The following is a 19457-nucleotide window of genomic DNA, read 5'->3' as shown; positions in this document are numbered from 1 at the left end:
TGCAAACAGCGAGAGTTTCACTTCTTTTCCTATCTGGATTCCTTTTACTTCTTTTTCTGCTCTGATTGCTGTGGCCAGAACTTCCAACACTATGTTGAATAGTAGTGGTGAGAGTGGGCACCCTTGTCTTGTTCCTGATATCAGGGGAAATGCTTTCAATTTTTCACCATTGAGGGTGATACTTGCTGTGGGTTTGTCATATATAGCTTTTATTATGTTGAGGTATGTTCTTTCTATTCCTGCTTTCTGGAGAGTTTTAATCATGAATGGGTGTTGAATTTTGTCAAAGGTTTTCTCTGCATCTATTTAGATAATCATATTGTTTTTATCTTTCAATTTGTTAATGTGGTGTATTACATTGATTGGTTAGCAGATATTAAAGAATCCTTGCAGTCCTGGGATAAAGCCCACTTGGTCGTGGTGTATGATTTTTTTCATATGTTGTTGAATTCTGTTTGCTAGAATTTCGTTAAGGATTTTTGCATTTATGTTCATCAGTGATATTCGCCTGTAGTTTTCTTTTCTTTGTGGCATCTTTGTCTGGTTTTGGAATTAGGGTGATGGTGGCCTCATAGAATGAGTTTGGAAGTTTACCTTCCTCTGCAATTTTCTGGAAGAGTTTGAGTAAGATAGGTGTTAGCTCTTCTCTAAATTTTTGGTAGAATTCAGCTGTGAAGCCATCTGGTCCTGGGCTTTTGTTTGCTGGAAGATTTTTGATGACAGTTTCGATTTCCTTGCTTGTGATGGGTCTGTTAAGATCTTCTATTTCTTCCTGGTTCAGTTTTGGAAGGTTATACTTTTCTAAGAATTTGTCCATTTCATCCAAGTTGTCCATTTTATTGGCATAGAGCTGCTGGTAGTAGTCTCTTATGATCCTTTGTATTTCACTGTTGTCTGTTGTGATCTCTCCATTTTCATTTCTAATTTTGTTAATTTGGTTCTTCTCTCTTTGCTTCTTAATGAGTCTTGCTAACAGTTTGTCAATTTTGTTTATTTTTTCAAAAAACCAGCTTTTAGCTTTGTTGATTTTTGCTATGGTCTCTTTAGTTTCTTTTGCATTTATTTCTGCCCTGATTTTTGAGATTTCTTTCCTTCTGCTAACCCTGGGGTTCTTCATTTCTTCCTTCTCTAATTGCTTTAGGTGTAGAGGTAGGTTATTTATTTGGCGTTTTTCTTGTTTCTTGATGTAAGCCTGTAATGCTATGAACCTTCCCCTTAGCACTGCTTTTACAGTATCCCATAGGTTTTGGGTTGTTGTGTTTTCATTTTCATTCATTTCTATGCATATTTTGATTTCTTTTTTGATTTCTTCTATGATTTGTTGGTTATTCAGAAGCGTGTTATTTAGCCTCCATATGTTTGAATTTTTAACAATTTTTTTCCTGTAATTGAGATCTAATCTTACTGCACTGTGGTCAGAAAAGATGACTGGAATGATTCCAATTTTTTTTGAATTTTCCAAGACCAGATTTATGGGCCAGGATGTGATCTATTCTGGAGAAGGTTCCGTGTGCACTTGAGAAAAAGGTGAAGTTTATTGTTTTGGGGTAAAATGTCCTATAGATATCAATTAGGTCTAGCTGGTCCATTGTGTCATTCAAGGTTTGTGTTTCCTTGTTAATTTTCTGTTTAGTTGATCTATCCATAGTTGTGAGTGGGGTATTAAAGTCTCCCACTATTATTGTGTTACTATTAATTTCCTCTTTCATACTCGTTAGCGTTTGCCGTATATATTGCGGTGCTCCTATGTTGGGTGCATATATATTTATAATTGTTATATCTTCTTCTTTGATTGATCCTTTGATCATTATGTAGTGTCCTTCTTTGTCTCTTTTCACTTCCTTTATTTGAAAGTCTATTTTATCTGATATGAGTATTGCGACTCCTGCTTTCTTTTGGTCTCCGTTTGCATGAAATATTTTTTTCCAGCCCTTCACTTTTAGTCTGTATGTGTCTCTTGCTTTGAGGTGGGTCTCTTGTAGACAGCATATATAGGGGTCTTGTTTTTGTATCCATTCAGCCAATCTTTGTCTTTTGGTTGGTGCATTCAACCCATTTACATTTAAGGTAATTATTGATAGGTGTGGTCCCGTTGCCATTTACTTTGTTGTTTTGGGTACACGTTTACACAACCTTTCTGCATTTCCTGTCTAGAGAAGATCCTTTAGCATTTGTTGAAGAGCTGGTTTGGTGGTGCTGAATTCTCTCAGCTTTTGCTTGTCTGTAAAGCTTTTGAATTTTCCTTCATATCTGAATGAGATCCTTGCTGGATACAGTAATCTAGGTTGTAGGTTATTCTCTTTCATTACTTTCAGTATGTTCTGCCATTCCCTTCTGGCCTGGAGGGTTTCTATTGATAGATCAGCTGTTATCCTTATGGGAATCCCTTTGTGTGTTATTTGTTGTTTCTCCCTTGCTGCTTTTAATATTTGTTCTTTGTGTTTGATCCTTGTTAATTTGATTAATATGTGTCTTGGGGTGTTTCGCCTTGGGTTTATCCTGTTTGGGACTCTGTGGGTTTCTTGGACTTGGGTGGCTATTTTCTTCCCCATTTTAGGGAAGTTTTCAGCTATTATCTCCTCGAGTATTTTCTCATGGCCTTTCTTTTTGTCTTCTTCTTCTGGGACTCCTATGATTTGAATGTTGGGATATTTCACATTGTCCCAGAGGTCCCTGAGGTTGTCCTCATTTCTTTTGATCCTTTTTTCTTTTTTCCTCTCTGCTTCATTTATTTCCACCATTTTATCTTCTACCTCACTTATCCTATCTTCTGTCTCCGTTATTCTACTCTTGGTTCCCTCCAAAGTGTTTTTGATCTCATTCTTTGCATTATTCATTTTTAATTGACTCTTTTTTATTTCTTCTAGGTCTTTATTGAACATTTCTTGCATCTTTTCAATCTTTGTCTCCAGTATATTTATCTGTAACTCCATTTTGTTTTCAAGATTTTGGATCATTTTTATTATCATTATTCTAAATTCTTTTTCAGGTAGATTCCCTATCTCCTCTTTTGTTTGACTTGGTGGGCATTTTTCATGTTCCTTTACCTGTTGGGTATTTCTCTGCCTTTTCATCTTGTTTAGATTGCTGTGTCTGGACTGGGCTTTCTGAATTCTGGTGTTCTGTGGTTCCTTTTTATTGTGGAGGTTTTACCCAGTGGGTGGGGTTAGACGATTGGCTTCTCAAGGTTTCCCGGTTAGCAAAGCTTGCGTCAGTGTTCTGGTGCGTGGAACTTGATTTCTTCTCTCTGGAGAGCAATGGAGTGCTCAGTAATGAGTTTTGAGACGGGTCTATGTGTTAGGTGTCACCTTGGGCAGCCTGTATGTTGACGTTTAGGGCTATGTTCCTGCGTTGCTGGAGAATTTGCTTAGTATGTCTTGCTCTAAAACTTATTGGCTCTTGGGTGGTGGTTGGTTTCAGTGTAGGTATGGAGGCTTTTGGACGGTCACTTATTACTTCAAGTTCCATGTAGTCAGGAGTTTTCTGGTGTTCTCCGGTTTTGAGCTTAAGTCTCCTGCCTCTGGATTTTAGTTTTATTCTTCCTGTAGTCTCAGGACTTCTCCAACTATACAGCACTGATAAGAAAACTTCTAGGTTAATGGCGAAAAGATTCTCCCCCGTGATGGACACCCAGAGAGGTTCACAGAGTCACATGAAGAAGAGGAGAGGGAGGAGGGAGATAGAGATGAACAGGAGGAGAAAAAGGGGGACTCAAGAGGAGAGAGACAGATCTACGCAGTTGTCTGTTCCCAGAGTGTTCTCCGTAGCCCAGACACCCACCAAGATTCACAGAATTGGATTGGGAAGAGAAGGGGAAAGGAAGAAATAGAGGTGTTCTGAGGTAGAAAGCAGAGAGTCAAGATTGGGAGAGAATAATCAACACACTCCTGAATAAAAATGGGAACTGAATATTGGATTGTTAAATGTTCACAATATATATCATATATTGAAAAACAAAAATTAAAAATCTAGAGTAGAGATTAGACTCTTAAAAATACTATATGAAAAACAAAAACCAAAACACACACAAAAAAAGTTTTTAAATATATATGAAGTTCAGTTTAAAAAATAGGGCTTCTCTTCTTTTTTTTTTTTTTTTTTTGGTAAGGTTATAGTGTATTGAAAATGAAAATTAAGGCGTAGTAGAGGAGTACTAGAGGACTTTAAAAGAAATAAGAGAAAAAGAAAAATAGAAGAGCAAAAGGAGAAAAAAAGAAAAAAAAAAAAAGAATTTTCCCTAATTAAAAAAATCATAAAAATCTATGAAAATGAAAGTTAAGGAGTAATGGGGGAGTAATAGGGAATTTTAAAGGAAAATAAAAGAGAAAAAATAAAAAAAAAATTTTTTCTTATTTAAAAAAAAAAAAAAAAGTAAAAATATATCTAGGAATTTCTCTGGAGCTGTTGCGGTCAGTGTCGGTTTGGCTCAGTTTCAGATATCTCCTCGTTCCAGCTTACACTTCTCGATATCTACAGGCCTCTTCTGGTGTAATCGGTGTTTTCTACAGGGATTTTAATCTGTTGCACCGCTCTCTTCTGAAGTGGTTCCCTTTGTTTATTTGGCTTCTGTTTGCCGGTTTCTTCAGAGCCTCATTTCCGCCCTGACACAGGCGGGCGGAGGTGGACTCTTGTTCAGGTAGCTAGTTCTGTCGCGCTGCTGGGAGGGGCTGGCGAGGAGGGGCTCGCGATGTGGGGAGGGGCTGGCGCTACTTTCTCGGTCTGCGCTGCTCAGGATCCCGGCTGCTCTATATGGAGCTCGCCACGCGCTGTGCGCAGCTCCAGCCCTAGGGTGTTCCACAAAAGCACGGAACAAAAGGCTGCGTCCGCTCTTGTGCCTTCCCCGTCAGAGCGGTCCAGGCAGCCAGGAGCTTGACAGGCGCACTCTCCCCAGGTGCGGCACGCCCACTACCTTCCGCGGTCCCAATCTCGCCGTCGCCAGTCGGGTGCGTGCGCCTTCTGCCCTCTGCGTCCCCAGCCCCAGTCCCCGCCCACGCTGGTCGGGTCCCTGCGCCCTGTGTCTCGCCGCGACCTGCTCCCACCTCCGGCGGGTCTGGGCCAGTCCGCAGTCTGCGAGCTCTTCTCTGGACTTTCTCGGTCCCTTAGTTCTGCGAACGGCCGGCAGCGTGTTCGGGCCGGTTAATTTTCTCTCTCTTCCCTGCTTTCCCACAGTTCAAGTTGGCAACTCACAAAAGCTCTCTCCGATTGTCCTCAGGGCACTCAGGCCCGGACCCTACCCCAAGCAATGCCGCCCGCTCCTCTCCGTGCCGCCCCCACTTGCTGGTGGCGGATGCGGGTGTCTGGGGTACTTTTCTGCTGAGAGTTGCTTTTAGGCACGTAATCTGTGGGTTTTATTTATTGTTTCCCTCCCAGTCAGGTTGCCCTCCTAGATTCAAACACTTTCCCCAGGCCCGCCAGTGAGAGGGTTTCCCGGTGTCTGGAAACGTCCTCTAAAGACTCCTTCCTGGGACGGATCTCCGTCCTGAGCTTTTTTGTCTCACTTTTTATCTTTTATATTTTGTCCTACCTCCTTTCGAAGACAATGGGCTGCTTTTTTGGGCACCTGATGACCTCAGCTAGCGATCAGAAGTTGTTTTGTGAAGTTTGCTCTGCGTTCAGATATTCTTTTGATGAATTTGTAGGAGAGAAAGTGGTCTCCCCGTCCTACTCCTCTGCCATCTTGGCTCCTCCCCTTCTTTGTGATTTCTGATGTGAAAACAAAGTTCAGGAGAAAGTATAATTAAATGACCTTTAAACCCACACTGTGTGCACAACCATGGGTGTACATATGACAGTCAGCATGGCTACACAAAAGCTCCCTTGGCTTCCTCTTCTTCATACCCCTCCCTTCCAAAGGAGGGCTGCAATAATGATCCATATGAAAGATGTGGCCACTCCTGAAATATTTCCAAGGGTGTCACTGGAGAAGAGAACAGTGTGTTAAGGTGAGAGTTACAGAGCATAGAATCCCCCACCATTGGTTTTTCTCAACTCCTCCACAAGGCCTCAGGCTTCCTCTTGAACACGGTTCTCAATGCTCCTCTTAACTATCCCAAATTCTGCAGGATCATGAGGGAGAAGTACTGGGTCTCTTTCCAATTGTTCCCATTGCTGAAAATGATTCCTACACCAGGAGAAGAAATAGAAACTAGTAGGGAAAGAGGAGTGAGCTGACAGCTGGCAGCCTTTCTGGTGGATCTAGCTCTGATGGAATGCTTCTCAAATCCCTCTTTTCCATCCTCCCAACCCCTCTTGCCTGGGGCTTCCCTGATAGCTCAATTGGTAAAGAATCCACCTGCAATGCAAGAGACCAAGGTTCAATCCCTGGGTTGGGAAGATCCGCTGGAGAAGTGATTGGTTACCCACTCCAGTATTCTTGGGCTTCCTTTGTGCTCAGTTGGTAAAGAATCCACCTGCAATGAGGGGGACTGCAGTTCAGTTCCACGGTTGGGAAGATCTGCTGGAGAAGTGATAGACTACCCACTCCAGAATTTTTGGGCTTCCTTTGTGGCTTAGCTGGTAAAAAATCCACCTGCAATGCAGAAGACCTGGGTTTGACCCCTGGGTTGGGAAGATCCCCTGGAGAAGGGAAAGGCTTCTTTCCCTTTTCACTGGAGTGAAAGTACCCACTCCAGTACTCTGGCCTGAAGAATTCCATGAACTCTATAGTCCATGGGGTCACAAAGAGTTGGACACAACTGAGCAACTTTCAGTTTCACCCATATTGCCAACGCAGAACACAGTTTCATCCTTATTGCCAAAGCAGAATATGTGCACATGCACACGTACCATGTCCTTTTCTAGTTTCTCATTCACTGTGAAACTGTGTCTTCCAGAAAACTCCTCTCCCAAATCAATCAGAGTTTCCTTCAGGGCTTCATATCCATGCAAGACCACCATGGGCTTCATGCCAAAATACACAGTGAACACAGGGCCACAGACTTTTGAGAGCTGAGAATGGAGATGCATGTAATAGCAAGAGAAGTCTATAGGTGATATTATACTGTGCCTGATGCAAAATGTATTATCATCCCACAATTATGCTTTTATTCTGCCACATACAACATAAAATGTTCCTGAATTTAATACATAAATATGATGGCGATTGCTACAGCTTCCACTAATGCGTGAACTACAATGCCAGGCAAAGGCCCAAGTAACTGGTACACAGATTACAATTAATCCTCATATCAGCACCTTCAGCAGGTTTATTTGCTCCACTTATAAATAAGGAAACTGAGGTCAAGAAATCGCAATTAATTTCCAATCCTGATGGCTACTATACAAAGGATTCATATTTGGAACTCTTCTTGTTCAACTTTTGATTCTTGAGCAATATATCAATTATCAAAGCCTACCTTTAAACCAATAACCAGCTGACTGCTTCAGAGTTACATATAGAATTCTTCCCATGAGAATTCTGATTCCCTAGTCCACAGGGCTGCAAAGAGTTGGACATGCCTAAACTGACCTAGCATGCATGAATGCATGATGAATACTATGATTATATTTTGAAGTATGGTTGATTTATAATACTGTGCTGTAAAACTACAATAACTAGTCTCAAGAGTACTGCAAATTGATTCAATTATATATATATATATATATATATATATATATATATATATATGACATATATTATCTTTTCAAATTCTGTTTCATTATAGGCCATTACAAAATACTGAATATACTACAATTCTGTATTTTAAAAAATAAGTTCAAATAATTCTAATGCCTGGACTAGTTTGAAATCCACTTGCATCACTAACACAGAAAGAAAGGAAACATCATAGAGGCAGTGTCAGGACATGCTGCATCCCATAGAACAACATATTGCATCCTGCAGCATTCACAGGGTACAGATGGCAGCTTCCTCCAGAATCCAATGAATGCTGCTGCTGCCAGTTGGGCTCTAACTAATGACTTCTTTCACTGATGCATGCAGAGCTATTTCCTTAATACCGAGCACCATGTGATTCTTCAGAAAAGTTCTATTTTCACGGCTATCTGAACAAAACACACAGCTTATATAGTGCGCATCTTTTGTAAAGTAATTTTTTATCACCAACCATTTCATTTACCAACTACCTTCAGCCCCAAATCATAGCATATTGCTGTGAGATAAGAAGGGAAGCAACACTCACGCTTCTGACACTTTACTATTTTGATTATATCATACTAAAGGAGATAAGTCTTGGGTGTTCATTGGAAGGACTGATGCTGAAGCTGAAACTCCAATACTTTGGCCATCTCATGTGAAGGGTTGACTCATTGGAAAAGACCCTGATGCTGCGAGGGATTGGGGGCAGGAGGAGAAGGAGACGACAGAGAATGAGATGGCTGGATGGCATCACCAACTCGATGGGCATGAGTCTGAGTAAACTCGGGGAGTTTGTGATGGACAGGGAGGCCTGGCGTGCTGCGATTCATGGGGTCACAAAGAGTCGGACACGACTGAGCGACTGAACTGAACTGAACTGATCATACAAAAAGCTAAGTGTTCCTCTACTCAAAAAGCACATCGCTTCTCTATTTATGACAGTGACAGAGTTAAAAAGCAAGAGAAATATCAAAGTTTATAGAAGTAATGTGACTTATGTTAACAGTGTGCTCATAGAAATATTTATTATTTTTTAGTTGAGCTTAATTTACTTACTGTTTGCAAGCGACTGGTGGTGGTGGTTTAGTCACTAAGTTGTGTCTGACTCTTGCGACACCATGGACTATAGCCTGCCAGGCCCCTGTGTCCATGGGATTCTCCAGGCAAGAATACTAAAGTGGGTTGCCACTTCCTTCTCCAGGGGATTTTCCTGACCCAGGGATTGAACCTGCCTCTCCTGCATTGGCAGGCAGATTCTTCTTCCTTTTTTTTTTTTCCAGTTTTATTTATTTATTTATTTAACTTTACAATATTGTATTGGTTTTGCCATACATTGACTTGAATCCGCCATGGATGTACATGTGTTCCCCATCCTGACCCCCCTCCCACCTCCCTCCCCTTCCCATCCCTCTGGGTCATCCCAATGCACCCGCCCCAAGCACCCTGTATCATGCATCGAACCTGGACTGGTGATTCATTTCGCATATGATACTTTACATGTTTCAATGCCATTCTCCCATATCATCCTGGCCTCACCCTCTCCCACAGAGTTCAAAAGAATATTCTATACATTTGTGTCTCTTTTGCTGTCTCATATACAGGGTTATCATTACCATCTTTCTAAATTCCATATATATGTGTTAGTACACTGTATTGGTGTTTTTCTTTCTGGCTTATTTCACTCTGTATAATAGGCTCCAGTTTCATCCACCTCATTAGAACTGATTCAAATGTATTCTTTTTAATGGTTGAGTAATATTCCATTGTGTATATGTACCACCACTTTCTTATCCATTTGTCTGCCGATGGACATCTAGGTTGCTTCCATGTCCTGGCTATTATAAACAGTGCTGTGATGAACATTAGGGTGCACGTGTCTCTTTCAATTCTGGTTTCCTCAGTGTGTATGCCCAGCAATGGTATTGCTGGGTCATATAGGAGTTCTATTTCCAGGTTTTTAAGGAATCTCCACACTGTTCTCCATAGTGGCTGTACTAGTTTGCATTCCCACCAACAGTGTAAGAGGGTTCCCTTTTCTCCACACCCTCTCCAGCATTTATTGCTTGTAGACTTTTGGATAGCAGCCATCCTGACTGGCATGAAATGCTACCTCATTGTGGTTTTGATTTGCATTTCTCTGATAATGAGTGATGTTGAGCATCTTTTCATGTGTTTGTTAGCCATCTGTATGTCTTCTTTGGAGAAATGTCTGTTTAGTTCTTTGGCCCACTTTTTGATTGGGTCTTTTATTTTTCTGGAATTGAGCTTCAGGAGTTGCTTGTATGTTTTTGAGATTAATTCTTTGTCCATTGCTTCATTTGCTATTATTTTCTCCCATTCTGAAGGCTGTCTTTTCACCTTGTTTATAGTTTCCTTTGTTGTGCAAAAGCTTTTGATTTTAATTAGGTCCCATTTGTTTATTTTTGCTTTTATTTCCAATATTCTGGGAGGTGGGTCATAGAGGATCCTGCTGTGGTTTATGTTGGAGAGCGTTTTGCCTATGTTTTCCTAGGAGTTTTATAGTTTCTGGTCTTACATTTAGATCTTTAATCCATTTTGAGTTTATTTTTGTGTATGGTGTTAGAAAGTGTTCTAGTTTCATTCTTTTACAAGTGGATGACCAGTTTTCCCAACACCATTTGTTAAAGAGATTGTCTTTTCTCCATTGTATATTCTTGCCTCCTCTGTCAAAGATAAGGTGTCCATAGGTGTGTGGATTTATCTCTGGGCTTTCTATTCTGTTCCATTGATCTATATTTCTGTCTTTGTTCCAGTACCACACTGTCTTGATGACTGTGGCTTTGTAGTAGAGCCTGAAGTCAAGCAGGTTGATTCCTCCTGTTCCATTCTTCTATCTCAAGATTGCTTTGGCTATTCAAAGTTTTTTGTATTTCCATACAAATTGTGAAATTATTTGTTCTAGTTCTGTGAAGAATACTATTGGTAGCTTGATAGGGATTGCATTGAATCTATAGATTGCCCTGGGTCATATACTGATTTTCACTATATTGATTCTTCCAATCAATGAACACGGTATATTTCTCCATCTGTTTGTGTCCTCTTTGATTTCTTTCACCAGTGTTTTATGGTTTTCTATATATAGGTCTTTTGTTTCTTTAGGTAGATATATTCCTAAGTATTTCATTCCTTTTTTTTTTTTTTTTTTTCTTTTCTTTGCAATGGTGAATGGAATTGTTTCCTTAATTTCGCTTTCTGTTTTCTCATTGTTAGTGTATAGGAATGAAGGGGTTTCAGCAGGTGGATTCTTTACCACTGAGCTACCACAGAAACCCAACGTTACAGTTATTGTTCAGTCGCTAAGTCATGTCTGACTCTTTTCAACTCCATGGACTATAGCACACCAGGACTTCCTGTCCTCCACTATCTCTAGGAGTTTGCTCAAGTACATGTCCATTAAGTCGGTAATGCTATCTAAACATCTCACCCTCTTCTGTCCTCTTCTTTCCCCATCAAAATGATGACATATTTAAGGAAATCAAAATGGAGTAACTGTGGGCAGTCATTGTGGATGTGATTTCAGACATGTTCCTGCATCACTAACTACTTCAATTCTGAACTGTGTCAAACTCAAGTACTCCACCAGCCATTTGCAAAATGATATAGACTAGTGGCTGTTAACTGCAAGTTTGTAGTTTCAAAACTGCCTGCTTCACAACTATTCAATCATTTCAAACACAACCAATCCTTGCTTAACAAGAATCTTTACATCTTGCCAATCCTAATTTTTTTTTTTTCTGGCTTAAAATAACACTAATTTATTATATTACAATTCTAGAGGTCACAAGTCTGAAAATTAAGGAGTTGACTGGGCTGCATTCCTCCTGGAGGCTCTTGAGAGAATCCATCTCCTTGTCTTTTCCAGTCTTTAGAGGCCACCTGCATTCCTTAGCTCACACTGCCTCCTCCATCGCCAGGGCCAGCAGCACAGCATCTTCATGGCTCTTTGATCCCCTTGACCGCCTCCTTCAGGGACTCTTCTGATTCCACTGGGTGTGCCAGGTAATCCAAGGTTGATTTTCTAGTCTCAAAATACTTACTCTTTAAAATTCTTAAATTTTTGTACAATTTTTAAAGGTTACTTTCCCTCAACAGTTATTACAAAATATCCAATCCTAATTCTTGACACAGTTTGCCATTTTTGCTTTTATAAACTTTCACATTTTGTAGGCTGGAAGAATACAGTTTAAGCGCTTTTTGGATCTGTGTGTCCTGGGCAGCAGTCCTAACAAATCCCAAATAAACACTTCGTGATTTCAACCAGATCTCCATTCTGGGATTTCATAGTCAACAGTAATAAAAGTTAAACCTCTTAACCAACCAAAGACATATAAAGCAACTATATAAGTAAATGTACATGACTTTTACCTTGAAATCTCAAGTCTAAATTTGTATAATTTTTTTAGATTTCACATATAAGTGCTATCATATAGTATTTTTGTCTAACTTATTTCAGTAAGCATAATATTCTTTAGGAACATTCACCTTCCTGTAATTGGCAGAATTTCATTCTTTTTATGGCTGAGTAATATTCCATTGTATGTTTATACTACATCTTCTTTATCCGTCTGTCTGTTGATAGATCCTGGGTTGTTTCTATGACTTGACTTATAAGTAGCACTTCTATGAACACTGGGCTGCACGTATCTCTTTGAATTACTGTTTTCATTTTCCTTGGCTATATCCCTAGGGGTGGAATTGCTGGATCATATGGTACTTCTATTATTAGTTTTTAAGCACACTCCTGTTTTCCAAAGTGCCTGCACCACTTTATGTTCCCAACAACAGTGCACAAGAGTTCTCTTTTCTCTTCAGCCTCTCCAACATTTGTTATTTGTGGTGTTTTTGATGATAGCCATTTTGACAGGTGTGAGGTGACTTCTCATTGTCACTCTGATTTGCATTTTTCTTATGATTAGCAATGTTGAACATCTTTTCATGTGCCTGGTAGCCATCAGTGTGTCTTTCTTTAAAAAGTCTATTCATATCTTCTACCATTTTTAATAGAATTGCTTATTTGATATTGAGTTGTATGAGTTGTTTATGTATTTTAGATATTAACCCCTATTGGTCATATTATTTGTAAATATTTTCTCTAATTCTGAAGGTTGTCTTTTTGCTGATGACATCCTTTGCTGTATGAAGTTTTTGTGTTTAATTAAGTTCCATTTGTTTATTTTTGCTTTTATTTCTCTTGCCTTAAGAGACCAATCCAAAAAAAAAATTGCTATAATTTATGTCAAAGAGTGTTCTATGTTTTCTTCTTTGAGTTTCATAGTTTCTGGTCTTACATTTAGGTCTTTCATCAATTTTAAAGTTCCTTTTGTGTATGGTGTAGGTAAATATTCTAATTTCATTATTTAACATGTAGCGCCTTGTTTTCCCAGTACCACTTATGGAAGATACTGTCTTTTCACTATTGTATATACTTGCCTCCTTTGTCATAGATTAATTGACCACATGTGCCTGAGTTTATTTCTGAGCTCCCTGTTCTTTTCCATTGCTCTGTCTGTGCTTACGCCATACCATGCTATTTTGATTACTGTAGACTTGTAGTATAATTTGAAGTCTGGGAGCATCATTCTTTTTTCTCAAGAGTGCTTTGGCAATTCATGGGCTTTTGTAGTTCTACATGAAGCTTAAAATTGTTTTTTACAGTGCTGTGGAAAATGTCAAGGATATTTTGATAGGGATTACATTAAATACATAGATTGCTTTGGGTAGTATAAATATTTTCACAACATTTTTTGCCAGTCCAGTAGCTTCATTGTATAGTTTGAGATCAGAAAGTACAATGCCTCTGGACTTGTTCTTCTTTCTCAGCATTGCTTTGACTTTTCAGGGTCTTTTTGGTTACATACAAATTTTAGCATGGTTTCTCTATTTCTGCTGTTCATAATACTCCATTATGCTTTCAATATCCATGGCATCAAAGAGATGCCCCCTCTTTTAATTACAACTTGTGAAATTTGTGTTCTCTCTCATTTTGGAGAGAGACTGGCTATAGGTGATTTCTTATACACAATCTCATTGATTTCTGTTCTGATTTTTAATTATAGTTTTCTATGTCTGACTTTTAATTGCTCACTATCACTGATCTCAATATTCCCTACAGGATGAAGCTGCTCTTGAAAATAATTTCTCTCACTTTTAAAACCAAATCTCAAATAACTACATAAGAAGCATTCAAGGGAGGTTTTATGCTCTCATTCCCTCTGTCCTCCTCTGTGCATATCACTATAACAACCAGTATGACATCTTTGCCTTTTTTTTCCTTTCTTACTTGCAATATGCACAAAAGAAGAAAAGACTGAGAAGTGGCTCATCAGATTCTGCTTTTTATTAGAAATAAGCACTGAAGAAATAGGTCTCATTGGCACACACTAATCATCATGCATTACTTTGTACTGAGTACATGGTACTAGGTACACACTACTACTTAATATTAGATATCTATTAGCATATGTGATGGCCAATAAAAATACTACAGGATATGGAGAATAGCAGATATATTTCTGTAGTGAAATTGCACAGAGAATGAGAAGAGGTCAGAGATGTGTTCTCAGGAAAGATTAACATGACACTGGTGAACGATGCCCCCAATGAAAGGGAGTTAAAGACAATGCCATGGATGAAGCTGTATGATCTAGCATTCTTCACACAGGAATGAAGCAGAGCTGGTAAGGAGGCGGCACATTAGCTATCCCAGTAACAGCTGGGGTGGTGTCGATGTCTTTTGAGTCAACCACAGATTTCAGGGTAAATTTTTGTAAAATTGTGGTCAGGAATAAAAACAGCTCCATGCGGGCCAGGCCCTCTCCCACACAAATCCGTTTTCCTGAAAATAACATAGATAGTACATACTCCTTGAACGCTGTGTTTCTGGCTGCCAGAAACAGACTATGCAGTAACTTTTTGATGAATGTTTGAATGGGTGGATGGAAGGCAAATGGCTAGATAGACAGATGGACAAAGGGTAGACACTAATACTATCCATCTAACATCTAATCTTAACAGGTATCCTTCTCTCAGGAGATATTTATCTAGTTATCAGCACTATACCACATACTTCATTAAGTGTATTATAACTCCATTTTGACATTTTCAAGGTTACATCAATTTTTTTTTTCTAGAAATATTCATACATTGGTTGTATTTTGTTCCTACTGTGGTGGTCCAGTGTCTTTCTTTCCATTCTTAACATCCTCTATTCTCTGCTGGAAGTATATCAAATTTACATCAACCTTGAAGTTTTTAAGTTTTATAACACAGAGTAACTTTTGTCTAAGATGCACTTCTCTTGTATTTTCAGAAGGTAGCTTAAATTTTATTTCTGAATTAGAAATAACTGGGTCACCTCTCCAAAGCTCTAGTAATCTACTCCAAAAATGAGGATGTCTCATAGGGAGAGAAAGTGCATGGGCATTGGGACTGCTGTCTCTCATCATGGAAAATGAACATTTTGACCAGGCCCAGAATGGGCACTATGGAAGTTCCAAAGGATGCCCAAAGGCACCTTGTCCACTGAAAGTGAAAGTCACTCAGTAGTGTCTGACTTTTTGCAACCCCATGGACTGTCCATGGAATTCTCTAGGCCAGAATACTGGAATAGGTAGCCTTTCCCTTCTCCAGGGTATCTTCCCAAACCAGGGATTGAACCCTGGTCTCCTACATTGCAGGTGGATTATTAACCCACTGAGCCACAAGGGAAACTTGTCCACTGGAGCAATGAAAAAACTAAATTTGTGTTACCTGCTGAGAAAGCCATGAAATAGTCGCTCTTCCTAAAGTTGCCATTCTCATCCAGGAAGTGGCCAGGGTCAAATACCTCTGGGTTGGGAAATTCTTTGTCATCGTGTAGCACAGAACTCAGTGATGTTAATACATCTGTGCCCTGGAAAGAACAGATGAAGATAAACTAAACTACAAAGAAGTCACAGAGCTAGAAGAACTGCTGAAAATCATTTAGTCCAATCTTAGGATCAATAGATGATTAATTTTGGCTCAAAAGAAGGTCAGTGCCATTTTGAGTCAGACAGAACAGTAATAAACAAGGATAAGTTTAAGACTAGTGGCCGTGATACTGCCAAAATGAACACTGGCAGCATCTGAATACTCAGTACGTGGGTCCTAGAACTTATGAATCCATTCTGCTAATCACCACATTAAGGACATGGTATCTGCCCCCACCAGCTGCTTTATCATTTCAATTTTTACTCATCTCATATGTGGATTATGGCTTAATATGGAAGTCTCTATTGTGCTTGAAATATCTCAAATTATCTGTTTGTATGGCTTTTGTAAACAGGCATTTGATCTAATACAAAATAACCTCTTCTACGATAACAATGTAACAAATATTATTGTTTACCATTGACATGCAGATTGTTTGTCTTTATTTAAAAATATAGGGCAGGCTTCATCACAGATTAATCCTAGATTTGAAACACAGAAAGGACTGTAAAATTTGCAAAATCACTTCACAGCAATTCAGCTTAGGATCATTAGTTTAAGCAAGTTTTATCTATTAAAGCTAAAACTGTTGGGTAAATGATTAAAAAGCAAGATACATACCAATAAAGTACCAGGCAATCTTTTATTAATTAAATGTGAAAAAAAGGACCTGTGTCATGGAGTAATCTGGCAGATACCACTTTATCATATGAACAATACTGCATAACCAATAATGGGATAACTCACATATGTGCCTTCACCTCCCCAATGAATTTCAGCAGGAAACACAAAGCACCCATATAGTTGAAATCATAACTGGAATCTATGTCCAGAAAACAATCACACAAAACCAGCCTGAGGAATATTTCACATGACTACTAAATTGTACTCTTCACAGAGTTAAAATGTACTGAAAGAAAACAAAGAGGGCAAACAAAACTGGTAACAGGAGAGAACAGGGAGAACAAGGAAAAGATATCCAAATTATAATCTTGCTTCCAGGCTGGACACTGATTTTCAAAGACAAAAAGCCATAAGGCTTACTCCAGAAAAACTAGGAAAATTTCAATATAGGCTGTACACTAGATAATATTATTCTGTCAATGATAACTCTTGAGTATAATTACTGTTATTGCTCTGTATATAAAAATCGCTATTTTGAGCTATACATACTGAAATAGAGAAGTGCAGATAGTAGATGGATAGATTAATAAATGAATATTTGTGGAAGAAATTTTTACATATTGAGGTATGGAGAAGTCTTTCTAGCTTATAAATGATTTAGCTTGAATTTTATGCTAACTAGAACAGCCTGTTTGTGGCCTATCAAACATAAACACTAATTATTAAGAAAATGTATATTGAACAGAAATAAAGAATGTCCATGTTAAAAATAAAGATTAAATGCCTCCTTTCTGGGATGCCAATGTTGAAACTCTTGCAACGAGAAGACTCCTCTCTTAGGTGCCAAGGCCATACCAACTAGCTATGCATATGTTGATAATGGTTTTTTTTGCAACCTTGTAAGAATGTATTTCTGGCTTCATGATGTTCTTTGCTCTGACAAGGTACACAACTGTGTGGATAAACCATACCTCTCCAGAGCAGTTCCTCAGAGTTATCTGAGAGGTTGTCTTCTGGGCTATAGTCCTCAGTTTGGCTCAAATAAAGCTCTTTTCTATTCCTCTTACAGATTGTTTATTGATTATTTCTCAACACTGCAAAAGCAGGTAAATATACAAATTCATATATAACATACATATGAACATGTTTTTTAATGTTTTATGTTTAAAAAATAATTAATGCAAACTTGGGGAAATCTTCATCCCCTACAGTTGCTGCTGCTGCTAAGTCGCATCAGTCCTGTCTGACTTCTTGTGACCCCATAGGCGGCAGCCCACCAGGCTCCCCCATCTCTGGGATTCTTCAGTCAAGAACACTGGAGTGGGTTGCCATTTCCTTCTCCAATGCATGAACGTGAAAAGTGAAAGTAAAGTCGCTCAGTCGTGTCCGACTCTTAACAACCCCATGGACTGCAGCCTACCAGGCTTCTCCGTTTATGGGATTCTCCAGGCAAGAGTACTGGAGCGGGGTGCCATTGCCTTCTCTGTCCATCCCCTAAGGTTATCATATAAAAGGTCTACAACTCTTTATTATTCTCTTGTTTGGGTTTATATAAGAAATAAATAAAACATTTAAGATAACAAAAAAGGTACAAAAGCCAATACTTTAAGCAAACGCTGCTCAAACAAATGCACATTTCATAGAGAAATAAAAGAAGCATAATCATTACTCATCATCATAAGTAAAACTTACCTGCATGAACCATCATCTAAATGTAAGCACTAAAATTATGAAGTTTATAAGGGTAAATCTTTCAGACCCTGTGCTGGAAAATGTTCTTTAGATAAACAAACAAACAAAACAATCCCACACATCAATCTTACAGCATTGCAAAATGTTCTTTTAGACAGTCTTACATACTAACAAATATCCACCTATGTGCAAATATAGCCTTAGTACAAACAATGACCTAAGTATTTTAAATGGAAAATAATCAAGGAAGACACTTTGTGACACATGGGAATTATATGTAATCTAAATTTCTGCTTCCAAAAAGACAGGGATATAGCCATTCTTGTTTGTTTAATATGTCCTTGACTGCTTCCATGCTACGACAGCAGAAGTGTACAAAAGGATACAAAGGGCATCAGACACTTCAAAGCTTCAAATTCTGAAATACTTACACTCTGAAGTATTACTTAAATACTGTAATACTTCTGTCTTAGAGCATTCTCCCTGTTAGCCCAGTGGTTCCAGCCTTGGATTAAAACTAATCACTTATATGATTGGTAAAAAGGTATAACAGAATCAGCCTCCTAATAATCTTATTGGAAAAGACCCTGATGCTGGGAAAGATTGAAGGCAAAAGCAGAAGAGGGCAGCAGAGGATGAGATGGTTAGACAGCACCACCAACTTAATGAACATGAAATTAAGGAAACTGGAAGACAGTGGAGGACAGCAGAGCTTGCTGTACTACAGTCCATGGGGTCACAAAGAGTTGGACATGACTTAGTGACTAAACAAGAATAAAACTCAATATTTATGTTTCTACACTGGGAGAGCTATGCAGAAGGGGATGGTCATCCCCAGTATATGCTTGGTAATAGATATATGACAATATAATGGTTATTTCCTAATACAGTGGATGTGAGAGATGGGCCACTCCATTCTAATACAGTGTTTCCCACATACTTAGAAATAAGAGTAGAAACAAGCTTGATCAATTATTACCTTAGACCCCAGTGTCACAAAAGAAAAGTCTTCTCTCAGTTAGGACTTGAAGTCCTAACCCTTGTATCAAAACTGCAATCACTGAGACAAGTCTCATAATCTAGTAAAATCGTCAATTCTGTCTTCTCCAAGGGCTGGCACTAGTACTTGTGCCTTAAGAATCTCATTGCTTTCTTTCCCCAGCAAAATATAAATTTTAGTTATATTATTTTGTAATTTTAATAATATGTCTTGGCTTCAAGTGGATAAGAGAAGTTTTCAGCACACAAATTAGAAAGTCTGAATATATACAGATATTCTGTGTTAGAGAGCATGAGAAATCTACTAAGACAAAAATCTGTCTCAATATTCCGAAGTTTGGAGAACCTCAAAGAGGAAAGCTGACACCTAAAGTTAATATTAGTCTCTGTCAATGTTCAAATTTTACTCAAAATACTCAAAATGGGAGAAGTTACATCATTCCATCTGCCAAAGAGGAGAGGGATGGACCCTTTCTGGAATAAAATAAATAACATCTGAACTCTGCATTTTTTCATTTATAAAAATTGGTATTTAACCAAATGTAACTAGACATTTCAAAGACACACTAAGTGG

The 19457-nt window shown here is 38.7% G+C and overlaps 1 protein-coding gene across 4 annotated transcripts in view; it reads right to left on the bottom strand.

Moving 5' to 3' along the window:
• Positions 1-5427: 5427 nt before the first annotated feature.
• Positions 5428-19457, bottom strand: part of LOC133070268 (cytochrome P450 2C19-like) — a 53787-nt gene continuing 39757 nt past the window's right edge. For 3 of the 4 annotated variants that reach the window (XM_061162224.1, XM_061162227.1, XM_061162228.1), the window contains 2 exons: positions 15368-15509; positions 13938-14453 (listed from right to left, as the gene is read on the bottom strand). In XM_061162224.1, the coding sequence (XP_061018207.1) occupies positions 14272-14453; positions 15368-15509 (324 nt within the window). In that variant the 3' untranslated portion in view covers positions 13938-14271. Of the gene's footprint in view, positions 5704-13937; positions 14454-15367; positions 15510-19457 lie in introns of those variants that run through there. The other variant, XM_061162225.1, reaches the window with a different exon arrangement.

This window comes from Dama dama, chromosome 15, assembly GCF_033118175.1.
Source record: "Dama dama isolate Ldn47 chromosome 15, ASM3311817v1, whole genome shotgun sequence".
Lineage (NCBI taxonomy): Eukaryota > Metazoa > Chordata > Mammalia > Artiodactyla > Cervidae > Dama > Dama dama.
The sequence above is the reverse complement of the archived record's forward strand: the minus strand, read 5'-3'. Positions and strand labels throughout refer to the sequence as shown.